Consider the following 19,669-nt stretch of genomic DNA (forward strand, 5'->3'; position numbering starts at 1 on the left):
CACAAAAAAAAATATGTTTAAAGCAACTCTTATGCTAAAAATAATATTTTAAAGCATTAGAAGGAAATTTCTCTTCATAAATAAATTAATTTCAATTAATTTTTGTGAATCTAAAATCAATTACACTTTAATCGTTTTAGTATCATAATCTTTTGTATTTTTAGTGATGTTTGATGTTTTTAATTTTTGATGGGTGAGAAAGCGTAACAAAACAGTATTGGGAAGGGAAATACGTATATATTTTAATGAAAAAATTCAATTTTCTTTTTTAACCAAATAGTTAGATATAAATTTTTAATTGCCCCTGATTTCAGATTATGCAATGCTGCATTTATTTTATCTATTAACTGCAGCATAATTTCTGCACATTTAATTCGCTATTTGTAAACAAAAAGAAAAAAAAAATGACAATCAAATTGTGTTTAGAGTTATGCCTTTTCTGTGTGTAAAATGATTTTTATGAGTTGTTAAAAAATACCATTGATAATTATGGAGTCCCCAATGCAAGAAACGTTTTATGGGTCAAACTCGGAAGAAAGTCATGTTATGTCCGAGAAAGTTCAAAGTTTGGCCTCAAATATATATCAAGAGTTAGAAAAGATGATGGAAAAATATGATGAAGATGTTGTAAAAGAGCTGATGCCGCTTGTAGTAAATGTTCTCGAAAGTCTTGACATGGCAGTAATGGACAATCAAGAACATGAGGTTGAACTAGAACTTTTACGAGAAGATAATGAACAATTAGCAACTCAGTATGAACGTGAAAGACAATTAAGGAAAGCAGCTGAGCAGGTGAAAAATTATTATTTTTTCAAATACAATTCTAAAAATCAATGTTTTTTGACATCTCCTGATTTTTGTTCTCATCATATGCTATAATTTTCAGCGACTCATTGAAATTGAATATTCTACTGATGATGATAAGCAAAATTTGTCAGAAAAAGTTGAGAGTTTGGAGTCTTTGGTTAGAATGCTGGAGCTGAAAGCCAAAAATTCATCTGATCATGGTAGTAGCAACTTATTGACACATTCTCTAAATGTTAATACTAATTTTAAGCAATGATAACTCTTTTCTTAATTTATATCAGCTTTGTAAATTTATGCAGCCCATTATTGAACATTTGTAATTTTATCTGTTAATAACAAATTTTAATAATCTATGTTCATATTCTTCATGTCAACTCTATTATACTCTGTAAATGTTTAAAAATCTAATTATATTCTAGTTAATTTAAATAAGTTACCTTTTTTCATTATCCATGAACAACTTCAAATTAAAATAGAAATTGGAGTTTTACGAAATTTTTTTTTCTTTTTCTATTGACCGATTTTGATATTTTGCACTTGTGCTTTCCATACATTCTAATAAATGAAAGATAATTTCTATGAACCTATAATATCTCATGAAGAATACCCTCTCATGAAGAAGTGCCCGACCTCTTGCCTGCCGACCATATGTGGCTAACCAGCTGATGAATTGCGACCCACAGCAGCACCTGAACTCAATTAAATAAATTATTATAATTTTTTCTTCTTCTTTGAATAGAAAAGTAAGTTAAAAATTTTGAATCTCATACTCTAGTCATTACTTTTGAATACGCTCAGATTACACAGATTCCTTTGATTCATTTGGAAATCTGCCTAGTTATTTGATTGCTTTTTTGAACATAATGGCTATGGAATTCCATATAGTTTTACCAATCTTAATATTTTTTTATTTTTAATATGAAAACGTTCAGATATGCAGATTTCGAAATAGAGCTATTATTTTTTGTTCACTTTATTTGTGTCTAATTCATAGTTAATCCAATTGACTTTTCAATCGTGTTATTGTCAGTTTTAAAATTCTAATTTTTAAAATCTCAATATTTTTAATGCCGCATTATTACGACTCTTGAGTCTCGAATTGTGTATTTTAATAATTACTTTTAATGTGCGCTTTATTTCTGCCGATGTCATCATAAATCCATGTTTTTTTTTCCTGCAGTTTCTTCCGCAATTACTGCTCTGCATTTCCACATGGTTTTGAATATCTCTATATTTTTAATGTGTATTATTATAACACTAGAATTGCTCATTAAAATGAACATTTTATTTTTGCTGATTTCTTCGCAAATCTAAGTTTTTTTTTTATTGCTGTTTTGGAAGTTATTATTATGCTTTTCCTTGTGATATTGACAGTCCCAATATTTTAATATGATATTTTTATGACTTTTGAGCTTCAAATTGCACATTTTAATAATCAATTTTGGCATTCTTTATTTATGCCAATTTCGTCAATCCAAGCTTTTTTCCGATCTGTTTTTTGGCAGTTGTTACACTTTTCCACGTGCTATTAAAAATCTCAATATTATTAATGCAATATTATTACAACTTGCAAGTTCAAATTGCACCTTTTAATAATCACATTAGCTACTTCTTTATTTGTGCCAATTTCCTAGTCAATCCAAGTTAATTTTTGATTTTTTTGTGGTAGTTATTGCTATGTTTTTTAATGTGGTTGATATTTTTAATACAATATATTACAACTTCTGAGTTTTGAATCGCAAATTTTAATAAGTACTTGCTTTATTTTGTTCTGATTTTATCATCAATCTATTGTATGATAATTTTTTTGCCAGTTGTAGTGACTCATTTCCACCTGGAGTTTTTAAAATCTCGATTTTTTTTAATGCAATATTATGACAACATGCAAAATTTGAACATGAGTGAATAAATTATCTACTGTTTTTTTTTTAAAATTTTCTAATTTTTCATGGCTTAAAAAAAACCTTTAAGATTTAATGTCTATAAAATCTTAAATAATTCACTAAATATATGTTCTGCAGTTAAAAAAAAACTTCCCAACTTATTTTGAGTTATAATGTATTAGTTTTATTTTAAGTAATTTAAGTTAGGCATAAAATTTTTTAATTAAAATATTTGATCTACATTACTCAGAAGAATATTTATTCATTTATTTTACTTTTATTCTACAAACATTACAGTTTATTTATTTTTTAAAAAAAGAATTCTATATGATGTATACAATAAGTATACTTTTTGATTTAAAGGAAATATTTTTTTTTTATTAAAAAAATATCAGTTTTGTGTTATTTAGGTTTGAATGCATTTTAATATTATAAAGGATTTAATTTTTGCGAATATACAGGGTGTTCCAAAATTATCTTTACAACTTCAAAAATTCATAACTTCGAACGTAAACAAGATATTTATATTCTGTCTTTTGCATGTATTACTGCAACTAATAAAGTTTTTTTCCCAATAGGCTGAAAAGTTATAAGTGAGGATGTGGACACCACAACAGAAAGCTCAATGCGTCTCATGGTTCATAGAGACGAAATCAGATACACAGGTTCAACGGAACTTCAGGACAAATTTCCAAAGAGACCCACCATCCAGACCCTCCATCCGTGCATGGCACACAAGCTTCATGAGCACCGGATCAGTATTGCATAAAAGTGGAGCCGGACGACCCAGCACAAGTCCAGAAAATGTGGAGCGAACACGGCCATGAGACGCATTGAGCTTTCCGCTGTGGTGTCCACATCCTCACTTAAAACTTTTATATGTGAATATAAATGTAATGAAAAATATAAATGTGATGAAAAATATAAATGTGATGCCAGAATTGGCATACACATATTTATTTTCTATCTTTTAAAAATATCCTTCATTACTTAAACTTATTTGTATTAATGGAAGAATTACTTTTAAAATAAATCAAAAACTTAATCTTTTTAAGCGAACATAAAATATTTATTTCTTCTCTTCCAGATCAATGTAACGGATACTTTCTTTTTATTTCATTATTATGCAGACATATAAATTCACTGTCGCCTCTAATCGAAAACAAAAATCTATTTATAACTTTTTATTCTAATAATCCAACGGCTAAATGTTTCGGTTGCATGGTTATAATAATTCACATAAATTTGTTGGCGACTCGTGATCGCCAAGCTGTTCTTTTAAACCCATGTTGATAGGCTAGTTGGCTTTGTTTTTGGCTATGATATATTATGATAAATCGCCAAAATTTTGGATCTCCTACCCATACTTTCTCTGTCCGTTGAGAATAAATATATTCACTTTTAATTTCAAATTTGTGGAGGCTGGGAGCCCTTTGGGCCTCCCAGTCTTTATTTTATAACCGTCAGAAATGTTGTTCTGGCTTTATGATCTCTCAATAGAGAGTATTATTATTTCATCCCTTTAAGGGATTTCTTATTTTCAAGATGTGGCCACTATCTGATTCAAATTATACTTAATAAAATCTAAATTTACATTCAATGATTTGCACATTATTTCCTGGAAACTCAACTGTTATTGTTTTATTCATTCAATATTGGCCTAAATGAACATTCATGTAAACCACTATACAACCCTTGACGGCTAATGACGGGGAAGCAATCTCCCCTCACCATAATAAATATCTTGTTTATGTTCGAAGTTATGAATTTTTGAAGTTGTAAAGATAATATCGGAACACCCTGTATTATTAAATTGAGTGATAAAAAAATTTAGAATCTAAACCAATGAAATTTATATAAAAATTACTATAATTGCAATCAACAAATCTAAGTACTTAGACATCCAGCCCTTCATTGGTCAACCTGCTGTACAAGAGGTCCTCACTCAATAAGGTTCTGTACCTCTAGTCTAGATTTTTGCTCCTTTTCAAATTAGCCAAGTGCAATTTTTTTACTAATTTTAATTATTTTTTTTTTACACTAAACAAACTGGATGTTCAAAAAATTAAATAAAATAAAAAATGTGAAAAAATAGTTGAATTTCCTTGCTTTCGGCTAACCGAAAAGTATATATTTTTCTTAGTCATCAAATAGTCTGTTACGATCTGTCTATTATCATTGAACTGATAGATTAACCTTAAGATAACTGATAGATTTACTTTAAATACCTTCAAAATATACACGGGTCTCATCAGAAGGTCTTTGTGAACCGGTTAACATGTTAATTAGATGTTGCGAACTGACTTTTTCTTTATAACACTGTGTGCGAACAGAAAATGCCTTAGTGCCATGGAAGTATCTGAAGGTGCTTAAATATCCAGTTGACAATCAAGTTGAATGAATTTGATCTCTCTGGTCACCTTTAAAACTAATTGAAATACCAAAACTTCCTCTAAGATATCATGGATGTGGTGGCAGTTGTTTCAAAGAGGTGTTTTTTAAAGCCTTACTTCTTGAGTTTAACTCCGGGTACAACAGATGTTCATTCACTAACCTGATTCTTGGAAATGCTTTTTTTGCTAGATTATCAGCAATATTAATATATTTTTAATTCACAATGGACATATTCAATTACAGATAGGTCGTTGGGTTACCGAAGCGGGGGTGCCATCCCCTCTGCAGAGGATCAAAATTGTGATGGCTTGTCTTCGGATCATCCTCAGGGATGTTTCCCAGACCGTCGCCAATAGCCCATTGTGCAGCTCTAGTGCGACGTAAATCAACAACAACAATTACAGATAAAACACAAAAGAACCAGGCGTTACTTCTTTAGTAGCTATATATGATTTTGTGATTCAACTGTATCATTCGGTCACTATCCAAGTAGAAAGGTTCCCATTAAAGAAACTTGTACCACTTTCAGCAGGTGCATTATTCTTTCTCTGCCAATGAAAAATTTCTTAGGCATTTTTTCAATGAGTTGGGTGAGAATTTTTAAATGTGACTTCCTAATAAATGTCTGTTCATAAAGTTTCGATCTTATCATAGGCATTTGTGTTTGTAATAATCTGAAATAATACTTTAACTCCCTAAGTATTTCAAAGTGTTAACAAAGTTATTTTTAAAGAGATTTTTTTACTAGAATGGAATAGTTATTTTGATTTAGAATAATTAATTTAAACGATTACAGATGGAATGATAATAAGCTATCATTTTTAAGATATGGGAATTTTAGCTATATAATTAGATGACAAAAGGAAAATCTTACTAAGATGAAGGAATCAAAGAAAAAATTAAAGTTAAATAATTATCAGAAGTAGGCTTTTCACTACAAGAGGTGGTTAAGAAAACCTTTTCCTAAAAAAATAAAATAAAAAGTTTATGGGATGGCTGACTTTTTTTTTCTTCAAAATGTGCAAGGAGGGTGCATTTCTAGGGATCAAAGGGCAAGCTGGGCAGGTTGTCCTTCTAAAAACTCTTAGGGAGTCTCCCTAAGGGAGAACACTGGTATGTAATAATTTTTTTTAATACATTTGTTTTAAATGTATGTTGAATTATCTATAAAAAATATTAGTTAAAATTCAACATTAAATACAATGAAGAAAATAAGCAAACATTATCTTGTAAAATAATCTTTGTCTTATGGAAGGATGCCTTCAGACAGTGATATAAAAAATGATTAGTGTTTAATTATGATGGTTCTGAAAAAGTAAAGTTTACATTTCTTGTTTTGTTTACTGTGGTACAGGTACCAAACTATGGATTTTTCTTATATAAAAGTAGAGGTATATGGTTAGAATATGAACAATAGTTAAAGCTGAATTTATTTGTTTCTGATAAGCCTTAAATGTTTAATAGCATGGTGAGAGATTTGAAAAGGTTATTTCAGAAATTTTTCACTGACTTAAATCATGACTAATTTTTTTTTCTGAACAAAGGCAGATTAATTAAGATGGCTGGATAGTCCTAAAGAAAAGTTAAGAGTTGCACACAAAGATAGCATGTGTTAATAATATTTCTCCATATTAATTATAATTTCTAATACTCAATAGATGGCGCTCTGCGCAGTAATGTAAAATCATTAGTTTCTAATCAGTTTCCTCCACGACACTGTACCATTATCATCATCCTTATTGTTATTAAATATATATTATGTTAAAAGGCGTTTGTTATGATTGAAACCCCGAGATCTGAGATCATATCACCGTATTTAATAGCATGACTTATTATTTTAAGTCAAGTTTTGGTTTTTGAATTTAGGTTAAATTTTCATTGAGAAAGTGTACTTAGCTTTTACATGGATGCACTTATTCTTATATATACTGTACCTCTAAATTTATTTAAAATTTTTTTTTTACAGCTACAAGATTAGAAGACAAGGATGCAGAAATGAGAAAAGAATATTCAACTCTTCATGAACGATACACCGAAGTAAGTACTGTAATTTGTAATTATCACTGATAAAAATCAATCCCTATGTATGCGCCAGTTTTCAAAATTTCTAAGCTTCAACACAGGTTTTCCTAAGCTCCCAAATTTAAAATATGTGAATATCCCCATAAAACATTATAATTATTTGAAAATTAAAAGCCTCATGTAATACAATTAAGTTGGGTGAGTTAAATTGGATAATTAAAGTGGCTTTTCAATAATAGATAGCTCTTATTTTAGAGTAATAAAATAAGTTATCAATGTTTCATAATTTCAACTCCATTTTATAGATGAATGTTGTTTTTCATATATGAACATTGTGTGTTTCTACTGAAATAGTTTTAACTAGTTTAACTTTTATTACACAGCTCTTCAAGACCCATATGGATTATATGGAAAGAACTAAAATATTATTTGGTTCTGAGAAACTAGAAGCAATAAATAATAAAGTAAGGTAAGTCTAGCTTTTTTTAATTGACGTTAATCAAAGTTATTAAAAAATGAAAGGAATTTATAGTTTCATGCAGTGCTCTAATTTATTTATTCCTGAAATTCTGTGGGAATAAATAAATGTATTTTTATAAAGATACTTCTTTTAAAATAGTATTTAAAGTGTGTAGAAACTTTTAAACTTAAAATATTTCAATTCTCAAAATCCCAGCATTTGCCACCTGCTTTTTTTGCATTTTTATGTTGAAAATTTATTTTTGGAGATCTTAGTCTTTCAAAACATTTCAGAGAAGATCAGTTTTTGCCTTTAAAAATAAACATTACTTCTATATATTTGAACTATTATCAATGTATTGCCATTTTAAAAATAAAGACATCTGAATAGACCATTTAATCCTTTATTAATTTACATAAAGATTTCATAATTGGTCAATTGATTCATATTCAAGAAATGTGTTATGAAAGTTGCCCTTAGTTAAGCAGACATTCTGACTACTATGGATTCTCTGTGGTTTCTAAGCAAATTTGCCTCTCGCCGTGGACTGCTGGACCTTGTGCAACTAAATCCTACACTCAATCAATCACCGTGGACTACCAGAATAATAACTCATTCTACAAAAAAGTACAGCGTTGAAAGTTTTTGGAAGTTGTTCATCATTTTATCCGCTATTTTCTCACAAGTTTTTAAATTTGAATATACATAATATTATGAAACATAATTTGTGAATATAGTCCATTATTTTTTAATGTGCTCAATTCACCATGATTTCATTGAAAATCTGATAATTTTTCATCAGCTATTTGTCAAATTTTAAGCCATTTCCCCCAGATTTGTCGAATTTTGATTTATTTAACATAACACACAATTTAAACAATCTTTATTTTGTTTCTTTTTCAAATATATTATAAACAGGTATAAGATTCTTCCGACTTTTTGCGGAATTTCTAACTTTCTGAGTTTTAAAACAAAATGTTAAAATTCTATTTTTTCTTAATATTTCTACATAATTTTGTTGTTTTAATTTATTGTTTTTTTCTTTAAACATGATTTATGTATAAAGCTTTGCAGTTTGTTGGATTGTCTATGTGCACATATAGTAAAAAAAAAAGAAAAAGTATATAAATAGTTTAAAAAAATTTTTTTTCTTGCAAAATAGTTTCAAATGTTTTTTTTTTTTTTTTTTTTTAAATTTACTTTTTTTGACTTATTGTTCTTTTCCCACTCTGACGGCTGTGTGAATCATGTTGCATAAATTAAATAATTTTTCTCTCTATTGAATAAAATGTGTTAGCATATTGATTCTAATTTAAGTTTTGTTTTAATTCTTTGTAATTATTTTTAGACCTCTCAATTTTTCAAAATCGGAAACTGTTCCTTTTGTCTCTCCACAAGAAATCAGTAATAAATCAATCACAAGTCCAGTTGATGTCTCTTCAATGGTATCCCCTACGTTAAGCACAGACTCAAATACAAGTCTTAAACATGAAATAGAGGTTAACCATACTTATTTTTTGTTTAAAAAGATTTCTTATCGTTGTTGCAACTATTTTTTATTTATATTTATCTAATTTTAATTTGTTTCTCATATTTATTTTCTCTCAATCAAATTTTGAAATTAATTTTAAATTTTCATTTAATTATTTTGTTTCCAGAATTATTATTATTTTTTTTTGAAAAACAAAATAACGTGCTTCAAATTTTTTGTTTTTAATTGAGTATGTTAATGGAGACTACGACTAAGTTGGATAACTGAAAATCTCAGGTAAAGCTAAGAGTATAAAAAGGAAAGAAAAAGAGTAGGTATAAATGTAATATATTTAAAGAAATTCAAAATTTATGCAAGTACATCTCATACAGTTCATATTATAATTATAAAGCTTATGTAAAAACACTTAAAGAGTATTCTTTACTAAAATTAATCAGTTTTTACTTTAAAAAGTTCTTAATCGTTTTGCATTACTATGGTGCTTTTTTGCAGCAATGTTTTGCTATTTTATTAGAGATAACAGAAGGCTGGTGTTGTTCTTTCTTGTTGTTCTATATATTCAATAGCACTCTTGATATCTTTTAGTTCATCTGTATGAGAGATTTTTAAATATTGATTTTCATCGTGACTGTCTTCATCTTCGCTATATTCATTATTATTATTGACAATATTAATGATCATTTCATTGGTAATCTTGTGTTGTCAGCCAGCTTGTTGTCCTGAGTATTTGGAAGATTAAATTCAGAATTTTTTCCACAATAGTTTAAAAAATGAAATATAAACTAGAACCAAAAAATAAAACTAGAAATATTTGATAGCTCGGTTAAAGCGGAAAATCGGGATTCTACTGTTTACACCTATCACATTAATATGATATTGCTTTAGTAACTAGATTTTGTTTCCTTAATACTAGTGATAGTTAACTTTTAGGATTAATAAATAATTTTGATTACCTTTTTTTTTTTTTTTTACTCACCTATAAATGTGTCGCAATAAATTGCTTCATAATCTTGTATCTTTATTTGCTTATTTTTATTAAGATTAAATTCCTCTATTTAATTATTTGTTTCATTTTAGCATTTTTAGGTAATATTTATGTATTTTGGGAAGCATAAAAATATTACCGTAATGCATAAACTTTGGTTCTTTTTCTGAATGTATTTGGCTGTATGCACTATTTTTCACAGGAGGCAACTTTTACCAATATTGGTACTAGTCCCAGGAGGAAAAGTGGTTCACGTCGCAGAGAGAAATCTATGAGTGAAAAATCCCAAGTGACGGATAAGCCGACATTAAGTGACAGGAGCACTGGAACAAGTAAGTTGATATATTGAATTGTCACAATGCTGCTAACAACCTTAGAGCAAAATTAACAAAATTTTGCTAGTAGCCAGTTGTAGTATTTTTAAGACTGGCCTCATTTTAAAACATGTGGCCACATTTTAAACTTCATTAAAAATTTTACCGATTTAAAAAAAACTTATTATTAATATAAATATTTTTTAGAGCATTTTTCAAAATGTTGTTAACGCTACAAGGTTTATTTCTAAAATGAAGAGAAATTTTAAGAAGCGGGTGAGAAATAAGATGAATTTCAGAACATTATAAAATATTTATAATTCTTAATTTATTAAACAAAAAATTATTATAAGATGCATATGGTATTTGAAGCAAAAAAGGATGATCAGCAGACAAATTTGTAAAAGGATTTCAATTATATGTGTTGAGAAACTTCTTAATGATTTCTGTTAGAGTTGTTAAATAAATAGTGTTGAGACCTGCCTTGTTACTTAAAAGGCACGGTCACTGAGGAAATGGAGAGGGGTGATTTAGTAGGGGTCTGTGACTCCAGGAGGTCTTTTCTTAAAGCAAGGCCTTTTTGAAAAGTGGATAAGAGGCCAGGTGTTATCTAATCTAAAGCCATGTGCAGCAGCAACTCCACTTATTTACTAGTAATTTAAATTTTTAAAAAGTTACGAATACATTATTAAAAAAAGTACACACTGATTCACAGTGCAAACCAATTTTATCTTACATAAACAGTTGCATTGTTTCTGTAACTGTACAAAAAAGAAATTTTCAATTCTAAAAAAAAAGTCGATATTTATGTTTAGGAGATGGCTGGGTGGATGATTTGGATGCCAACTTAAATGATGCAATTGTTACCACTCCGGAAATGGACGAAGTTGAAGAAATGGACGGATTTAGTTTTAACCTGGAAAACAGCACACTTACAAGGTATGCTTTTTATTATTTTATGTGAAGAAGAATTGCACGTGATCTCACCAGTTTCAATTTTCATTAGAATTGAATTGTTGACTTCTGACGTATATTGCATGGAAAATTTTTCACAATTGAATTTTTTAGGGGTGGGGTATTTTATTTTTTGGTTATTATTAAGAAGAGAAATTAGTGTTTTGTATTGAAGAGAAAAAAATTTCCTATTCTTTTTTTGATTTAATCGCTTTATATACAGTGTTCTCCTTAAATGTTTTTAGAAGGGAGGCCCACCCTTTGATCCCTATAAATGTGTTCTCTTTTCCCATTTTATAAAAATAAGTGGTCATCCCTTAAAAACACTTCCTTTTTATTTTTCTGGAAAAAAATTGCTCTCTTAATCACCTATCTTAATTTAGAGTCCACTTCTGATTTATTTAGTTATTGATAATTATTTAGCTTTATTTTTTAATTTCATTCCTTCATTTTAGTAAGATTTTTCTCATGTTGTCTAGATATATATTTAAAATTGGCATGGTATTCGGCCCCAGAAATGTTCTTTATATCTTTTCTAGTATATATCTTTTATTTTGGAGGTATTATATGTTATATATAGTATGTTATATATTGTATGTTATATATTGTATGTTAACGAATTTTTAATGATTTTAAATTTAAAAAAATTTTTTTAGTAGATTATTTTTATTTAAAAATGCACCTTTAAATGTTTATTCTAGGAATTTACAGTTTAAAATATATAAAAAAAAGCTTTCACTTTGTTAATGAATTCTTTTTTTTTTTAGTTTTTTTTATGTTTTTTATTTTGGAGAAAATTTACACACAGAGATTGCTTTTAGCCTGTCTTCAATTATTTTTCAAAAGCTTCAAATTTTTCTGTTATTTTGAAAATGAGTGTGAATTGCTTCGAAATATACACATAAAATAGTATAAGAGGGTAATTAAAAAAATTAGGATCAAATTCAGTTGTTACACATTTTGATAAATTTTAATAGTGGTAAGTGAGTGCCCTTTTCTGTGAGGAAGCATCTTTTTTATTCCTGGGGAGAACTCTGTTTTTTTTAATTATCCATGTGATATTCTTTATAAAGAAAGAAATAACTTGGTCCCATTAACTGTCATAACTAGCCTGCAGTTTTAAATGAGGATGCTAATGTGAGACTCGAGCTTAAGAGGATGAGTTGTGCTGTGAGAGAAAGCTGTTAAGTGGTTTTATTGGCTCATCACTCAATTTTTCCTAAAGCATAAAATTACAAAATATCATAAGGGCAACACATTAACTACGAGAAGAATGCAAGACTCCATCTGCCGGAGGTCGGACCTTATAGAAATTAAAACTTCAGACACTTACAATGCCATAAACATCTTTTTAATTATAAATACTTTACAATTCACGAAAACGTGATGAACATCACACGGGTAACTTAGAAACTAACGATGGATGCAAGAAAATCACTTTAAAAATAGAAACCAGCAACAAAGCAACCGTTAAGAAGTAGAAGTAACAGTTCTATTTAAACCCACACGTAATTTACATAATGTCAATGCCAGCACCGTTTAACATAAAGTTTAACATATTTTATAACTATCAACCACCAGCCGACCCAATTTTATGTTTACAACTACTAATGTTCTACTCTGTGGCCTTAATTTTGAACCCAATCAAAAGACAAAGGAACCCCTGGATCAAGTATTGGGGAAAATTTGCCTTTGTGAAGAACTTTTTGATGGAACTAATTTACATTACATGGAGAGGAAAACCTCCCACGGTTAGCCTAACAGCAAGGGAACTCTAACCCATGATCCCTCTTCCACTGAGGATATTTTACGCCAGCGCTGTGCAGAATTCATATCGTCAAACCATCGCTGGGATTCGAACCCGGTTCACCTCATTGGAAGACAGATGCTCTATCCCCTGAGCCACCATGACTCAAAGTAAATTATTATGATTGTCTCCAATTTGAAAATAAATGCAAATTCAAAAAAGGATGAGGTTGCTTTCAATGTCTCTCTGCTTCTTGGTAACGATTCACACACTCAGCCAAACAGGTATAAATAAAAACTCCAAATGTAAATTAAATGTTTAGTTAATGACTACTGTAGAATGGTGCAATTGATATTGTAGATTAGATGAAACATTACAAACTCTTCATAACAAAATCATTTTAATCTATATAATTGATTTTAAGTTTCTAAAAAATTTGAGTTCTGATACATGGAGAGGAATTAATGATTAACTCTAAGATTAACTCTCTTTGCTTAATCATGTAGCAAAATATTTTTTTTCCTTCAAAATATCAGAATATAAATAGTTTAGGACAAGATTATTTAAGATTGTGCAGTGATTAAATAACCCTGCCATAATTTGTTTGCATTTTGATATTGTTAAATAATACTCAGTATTTGTAGCTTCTTAGTTTTCCATAGATTTGTCTAAACTCCCTTTTTTCCATACTTTAAATTTTAAATTTCCCATGAAGGTGAAATAAAATTTCCCACAAAGGGTTTCTCCTGTGGTATAGCATCTTCTTATGTGAAAATAAAACCATTATTAATTGCATTAGGATACATTATCTAGATGGCCTTATGGATCAATAATTAAATTTCGCATGAGGAAGATATTATGGATCGGTGCTTAAGTTTAGCATTATTTAATAGTTAGGTGGAAAATATGGAGTATGTATTGTTTAATAGTGTCACGTGACATCTGGAACATCACTATTCCTTATTGTGTTTCAGCAACACTATGATTAACAAACTGGGTGTTCGCTCCCAAAGTGTTGCCAAAACACAGTAAGGAAATGTCATGTAACATCCCGAACATCATTATTTCTTGTTGTGTTTTGGCAACACCTTGTGTAATTACACAAATAATAATAATGATAATAAAAAAAAAATGAAAATGGACCAACTCATACGATTACATTTTCTTAGTTTCTACCCCTGTGTATTATTATATATTTTAAAAGATTAAAATTTCTTTTAAAAATTAAGTATGTATTTGATTATGATTTGCATATCCTAATATGTTATGTGCAATATTATAGTGAACGTCGTAGGCAGAATACCCTGTATCAGGAATTGAGTTTCCAAGATAATGATGCTCTTGTGGAAATGGATGAAGGTGCCGACATTTCAGGTCAGTATAAAAATTAGAAATTGTAATTTTATTTATTCACAAAAAGAGTGTAAAAGAAAAAGATGATTCGTCAAGTCCACGCCAAAAATTGTTTTATTAGTTTAGTAAGCTATGAATGAAATTAACTGGATAATTTCAACGAATGTTTTGCGCCATGTGTTTGAACATTTTTCTGATTACTGATGCAGGGTGCGAGTTTTGTTGAAATGAGATCATCCTCATTTCCCCCTCTGCTTGGAAACATATACTCAGTTCAGATCCATTGTCCCTGCCTCCTTTATCACTCTTCCAATTATTTTCCTGTTGTTATTGTCATCAGCCATTAAGGCAGGGGATTGTTCTTTTTTTAAGTAGCACTATCTATGGCCAAGAATTTGTCTTCTGCAACACCCATATGTCACACCCGTTTATAGAGTGGACTGATTCATATGTCCATTCATTCATCCATAAATCCCAATTTTGACCTAAACTAGAGAACAACCAATCTCCAATTCAGTACACCTCGAGGTATAATTTGTTATGGGAACATGGAGGACTTTGTGACCAGATAGATTTAACATGCACCAGTCATCACTAGGAGAGTCTTCGGCCGGTTGGATTTTAACTCCAGTTCAGACATCAGGTGTGAGTCCGGTGCCCTGTCAGCCAGGCTGTCACGGCTTAATTATTTTCCAAATTAATGGAAATGAAATAAATTCGCAAAGATCTTAAAAAGGAATGTCTTTATTCAGAATTTCATTTTTTGCATCGGACCAGAACTTGGGCATGGTGAACAATATGCTGGGTATTGTATGTATCTAGGCAAAAATCTTTTCCTCCCACTTGATCTTAAACTGCAATATTCTCTTTACATTTTATTCTCAAAGTTGATTATGGAAACTCACATTTTTAAATTTAGAATCCTTAATTTGGTAATTTTATAAAAAATGATGTAAAGGAACAAATATGGAGGAATATATTATTATATGAGCTCACAAGGGGAAATAATCTGAAAACAACCAGTAAAGTCTGGGGAATTACATCGGGGAATACCGGTCTAACTATAAAGCAATAGCATCCCTTTTTCAGTGTACAGCGGTTATGGATACCCCAAAATTACAACACTAAACATTAGGCACCCGGATGACCTGCAAAGACATGAGACATCCAAGAAGGTGCTACAGTGGGTGAAAGTCCATAGGGTATTCCCACACAACATTGGGATGACCATATCATACTTTAAATTAATTAATTTTTAACTTTGATAAAAAAGAGTAAAAAGAATATGATTAATCAAAAATTGGTCAGTCATTTTTATTAAAATCCTGCTGTCTTTCTAATTATCAACCTTCATGAAAAATCATCCTTAAATAGATTTCTTAAAGTTTGTTGCAAAATAAAAATTGGAGAGTGTTCCACCACACTCTTTTGCAGGTTTAGGTCTGTTTATTTCATTAGAAATTAGCATGTTTAATTATGTGATTTTTTTTAAATATTTTATTTTTATTCTACTATTTACATTAAAAAAAGATATTTAAAAAAGATAAAATATTTAAAAATCATCATTAAATAGACTTCTTCAACAAAATTTGTTGTAAAATAAAAATTGGGAAGCGTTCTACTTCGTTCTTGCAGGTTAAGGTCAATGTATTTCATAATAATTTAGTACGTTTATATGCGTGTCTTTTTAACATTTTATTTTTATGAAACTATTTACATTAATAAAAGAATAAAATCGGTAACAAAAGTAAAGCAAAATGGTACAAAAATTTAATTAAACTTCAAAAAAAAAAAAGAAAAAAAAATCCTAAAAATTTTTTTTGATTGCAGACTAATAATTTTTTCCCCACTTTTCAAGCATGTTTAAGGAGCCATCTTCTATATTCTGCAAGATAATATATTTCCGGGCTGGCAACTAAAAATAAAGCAACTATTTTTGATGCAAAGACTACTAGGGTGACAAATGTCACTAAAATATAGGTGAAAACTTAAAAATCATCTGTGAAAAATCTTGAATTTTTTTTTTACCAAAAAAATATAAGCTTAAAAATATTTTATATTAAAATTCAGCTGCAAATCAGTAGCATTCCTTCACTTCTTTTTCAAATAAACCATTTATACAAAGCAGCATATATTTCCGAATTGTTAACTAGCTGGTTTTCGAAACTATATCATAATATTATGTTTTATCTTTATAACTAATTAAACTAAATTAAGACACAATTACAGCTAAACGCAATTATAAATGATGATGAATATTAAATATAATTTCTCCCAAATTTTTGCGTAAAGAGCATACCGAAGATAATACAATGCATGCAGTATTTATCAATTTGCATTTATTTATTTAGGTCAAATAAAAGCAGCTGATTTCACTTTGTATTAATCTTATCTTCAACTCAAACTAATATTCATCACAAATCTCTTTTTTTTTTAATAATTTTATGGCACATATTAATATGAAATGCTAGTATGTATTAGTGAAAATACCTATTTAATTTTAGGTGCTGGCAGGTTCACTGGTTCTGGTGATTATGCATCATCAGGTCAGTTGTTTAATATTAATTTAACTGTTTTATTTATTAGCTAATTTATTACTTAAATTATACACTTTCAAAATTAATGTTTGAGGAAACTTAATATCTTTGATATATATGTATATATTAAATGTTAGAAATATTATGTTATTTTTCCCTGCTTATTGTATATTTCTAAGCAAATTTGGGTAATTCTTATTTTTACATTTAACCTAACTATAAATTTTTAACTTTAAAGATCATATGACTAATTCCATATTTGCTACCAATAATTTAAGGAAATTTTTAGCTAAGCTGTTATTGCCATGATATAATATAAATCTTGTTGATTTATATTTTATATATTGATTATAAAATTTATTATGATTGTTGTTCTTTATATTTAAAGTGTAAGAAAACTCTACATTTAAATTTTCTGCAGGAGATCTGATAATATTAGTATTTAAATATTGCACAAGTTATAAAACAAGGTTTGTTGTTTTGTTGAAAAATATTTAATTAGAAATCATATACAATTTCTAGAATAAAGTCATATTATAAATGGGGCAATCCCACAATTATTTGTCATTTAATATTTTTTTTAAATAAAATATTTTAGTAGTCTTTTTTTTATTTTATAAACTGTTGTTTTGCAATATCATATCAATATTGTAAAATACAAAGCTTTTACTTCTTTAGATTGTCAATTTTTTTTTGCTCATAATATTCTTTTATGCCTTTTTTTGTCAGACTTTGTTTATAACACCATTTAGCTTGCTTCTAAGCAATGTTTATGTTCTGCTCTTGTGCATTTAAAATCTACATTCAACCAATTACTATAAATTTAAAAAGCTTGTTTTACTCTATTTCTAATTCAAAATGTGAATATTGAGTTTGTCTGTGCTTTAGTTTGTGAATTAAGCATTCTGAAAAAATGAAATTAAAATCAATTATAATTTTTTTTTATTTACTTTTGCTGTACTTCATCTGCTGCATGTGCTTTATAGAAAGTGAAGGGGACAGTGAGAGAGATAATAAGGGTGAGAAAATAAGTTATTTTTTCTTTTCAAAATTATAAATTTTTAATATGTATGAACTATCTTTATTTTATTTATTTTTTGCTTAGTCAAACAGTTATGTTTTGACCTTAGAAATGTTGTCTTGCAAATTACATGTATATATATATTTTATTTTTTCACTTTTGTAAATTTTGCCTAAAACTTTTTAAGTAATTAAATTTATTGAATCTTTAAATAACTTAAGAAATAGCAGTCAAAGAATAAAAACTTTCTGGGAGGAATTATAATTTCTTACTGGATGGAATTGTAATTAGTTTTCTCCTTAATATTTTATAAATTTTAATTATAATTTTTTATTTCATTTTTGATTGGGTTGAACACCTGTTGGAATTTTTTTTTAAAGCTACCAAGCACAAATAATTTGTGTTTTAACATCAAATAAATAAATTTTATAACTTTTATTAGAAATATCAGACTATAAATTATCAGTCAAAGAACTTCATTTAAGCATTGATTGATTGAACAAATATTTTTATTCATGATTTCACAAAATTCATACTGGATTTTAATTTCAACATTCTAATCTCTACTGCATTAGGCCGATAGCAACCTATTTGTTCTGGATTATCAATTGCCTCAACTTTTCTTAAAAGAACAGAATTTTAAAATTGTTATTATTTTCCTAAATTTAAACATTTTATAAGTATCTAGGAAATTTCTATTTCATAAGTATCTAAGAAATTTTGATTTTACAAAGTGGACAATCATTGCATTTATAATAGTAGAACCTCGATCAATGGTTTTTCATGTAACCATTCATGATAAAATGGTAAACGATAGATATGGAAAAACAGCAAATGCGGGTAAGCATAAGATAACAAATATTGATGTGATATATGATTGACAATTAATGTATGATAAATAATTAAGTTGTAATGGAATTGAAAATCATTAGATTAAGTTTAAAAAAATTTATTTAAGAAATTACGTACTTAATGCAAAAATATCTATAAAGTAATGTAAACACATTTGTTTTTGGACATACTCTTTTCTTTTCAGCACAAACAACTGATAAATTTTTGTTATTTGTTACAAATTCCTGTTCATTTTCTGTAAAATCATGTGAAAGCAGAAAGTTTCCTATTATTTTAAAGGCTGTCTTTGTACTTTATCAGCTTCTAAAAGCAACAGCACTACAAATTTTAACATTTTTATAAACTGATGTAAATATCAAATGAACTGTTAAGGCATTTTCCTTAAACTGTAAAAAATCTACATTTTCATCTTCATTATATCATCCTGTTCATTTTCTGTAAAATCGTGGTACTGCAGAAAGTATAGAACCAGCAGCACCACAAATTTCAAAATTTTCATTAACGGATGTAAACATAAAATGTGCTGTTTGAGGTATTTTCCTCAAATCGTAAAAATTCTACATATTCATCTTCATTAGCATCTGGAGATAATATTTTTTCTTCTCGAAACGAAATAACCTAAATACTTTTTAAATCTGGGTGGAATTTCTGAAGGATTGACGTGAGGATATGCTGGCTTAAAAACCAATAGTTAACATTATATGAATAGCATTCGTCACAGACCATTAAAAGAAGATGGTACTTACAGGAAAATGAAGGATGCAGGAAAAATAGAGCGAGTAATAACTCTTAACTATAGCTGATTATTCTTATTACATAAAAAATATGAGAACTTTTTATGATGTTAA

The 19,669-nt window shown here is 28.4% G+C and overlaps 1 protein-coding gene across 2 annotated transcripts in view; it reads left to right on the forward strand.

Annotated features, from left to right (window-relative positions):
* The first annotated feature begins 141 nt into the window (after window positions 1-141).
* Window positions 142-19,669, forward strand: part of LOC107451486 (C-Jun-amino-terminal kinase-interacting protein 4) — a 60,482-nt gene continuing 40,954 nt past the window's right edge. For both annotated transcript variants that reach the window (XM_043049581.3, XM_043049582.3), the window contains exons 1-10: window positions 142-792; window positions 887-1,007; window positions 7,051-7,121; window positions 7,490-7,575; window positions 8,915-9,065; window positions 10,246-10,375; window positions 11,173-11,296; window positions 14,341-14,432; window positions 16,916-16,957; window positions 17,935-17,967. In XM_043049581.3, the coding sequence (XP_042905515.2) occupies window positions 490-792; window positions 887-1,007; window positions 7,051-7,121; window positions 7,490-7,575; window positions 8,915-9,065; window positions 10,246-10,375; window positions 11,173-11,296; window positions 14,341-14,432; window positions 16,916-16,957; window positions 17,935-17,967 (1,153 nt within the window). In that variant the 5' untranslated portion in view covers window positions 142-489. The remainder of the gene's footprint in view (window positions 793-886; window positions 1,008-7,050; window positions 7,122-7,489; window positions 7,576-8,914; window positions 9,066-10,245; window positions 10,376-11,172; window positions 11,297-14,340; window positions 14,433-16,915; window positions 16,958-17,934; window positions 17,968-19,669) is intronic.

The sequence above is a fragment of the Parasteatoda tepidariorum genome, chromosome 6 (genome assembly GCF_982258835.1).
Source record: "Parasteatoda tepidariorum strain Cologne lab strain chromosome 6, Ptep-v5.0, whole genome shotgun sequence".
Lineage (NCBI taxonomy): Eukaryota > Metazoa > Arthropoda > Arachnida > Araneae > Theridiidae > Parasteatoda > Parasteatoda tepidariorum.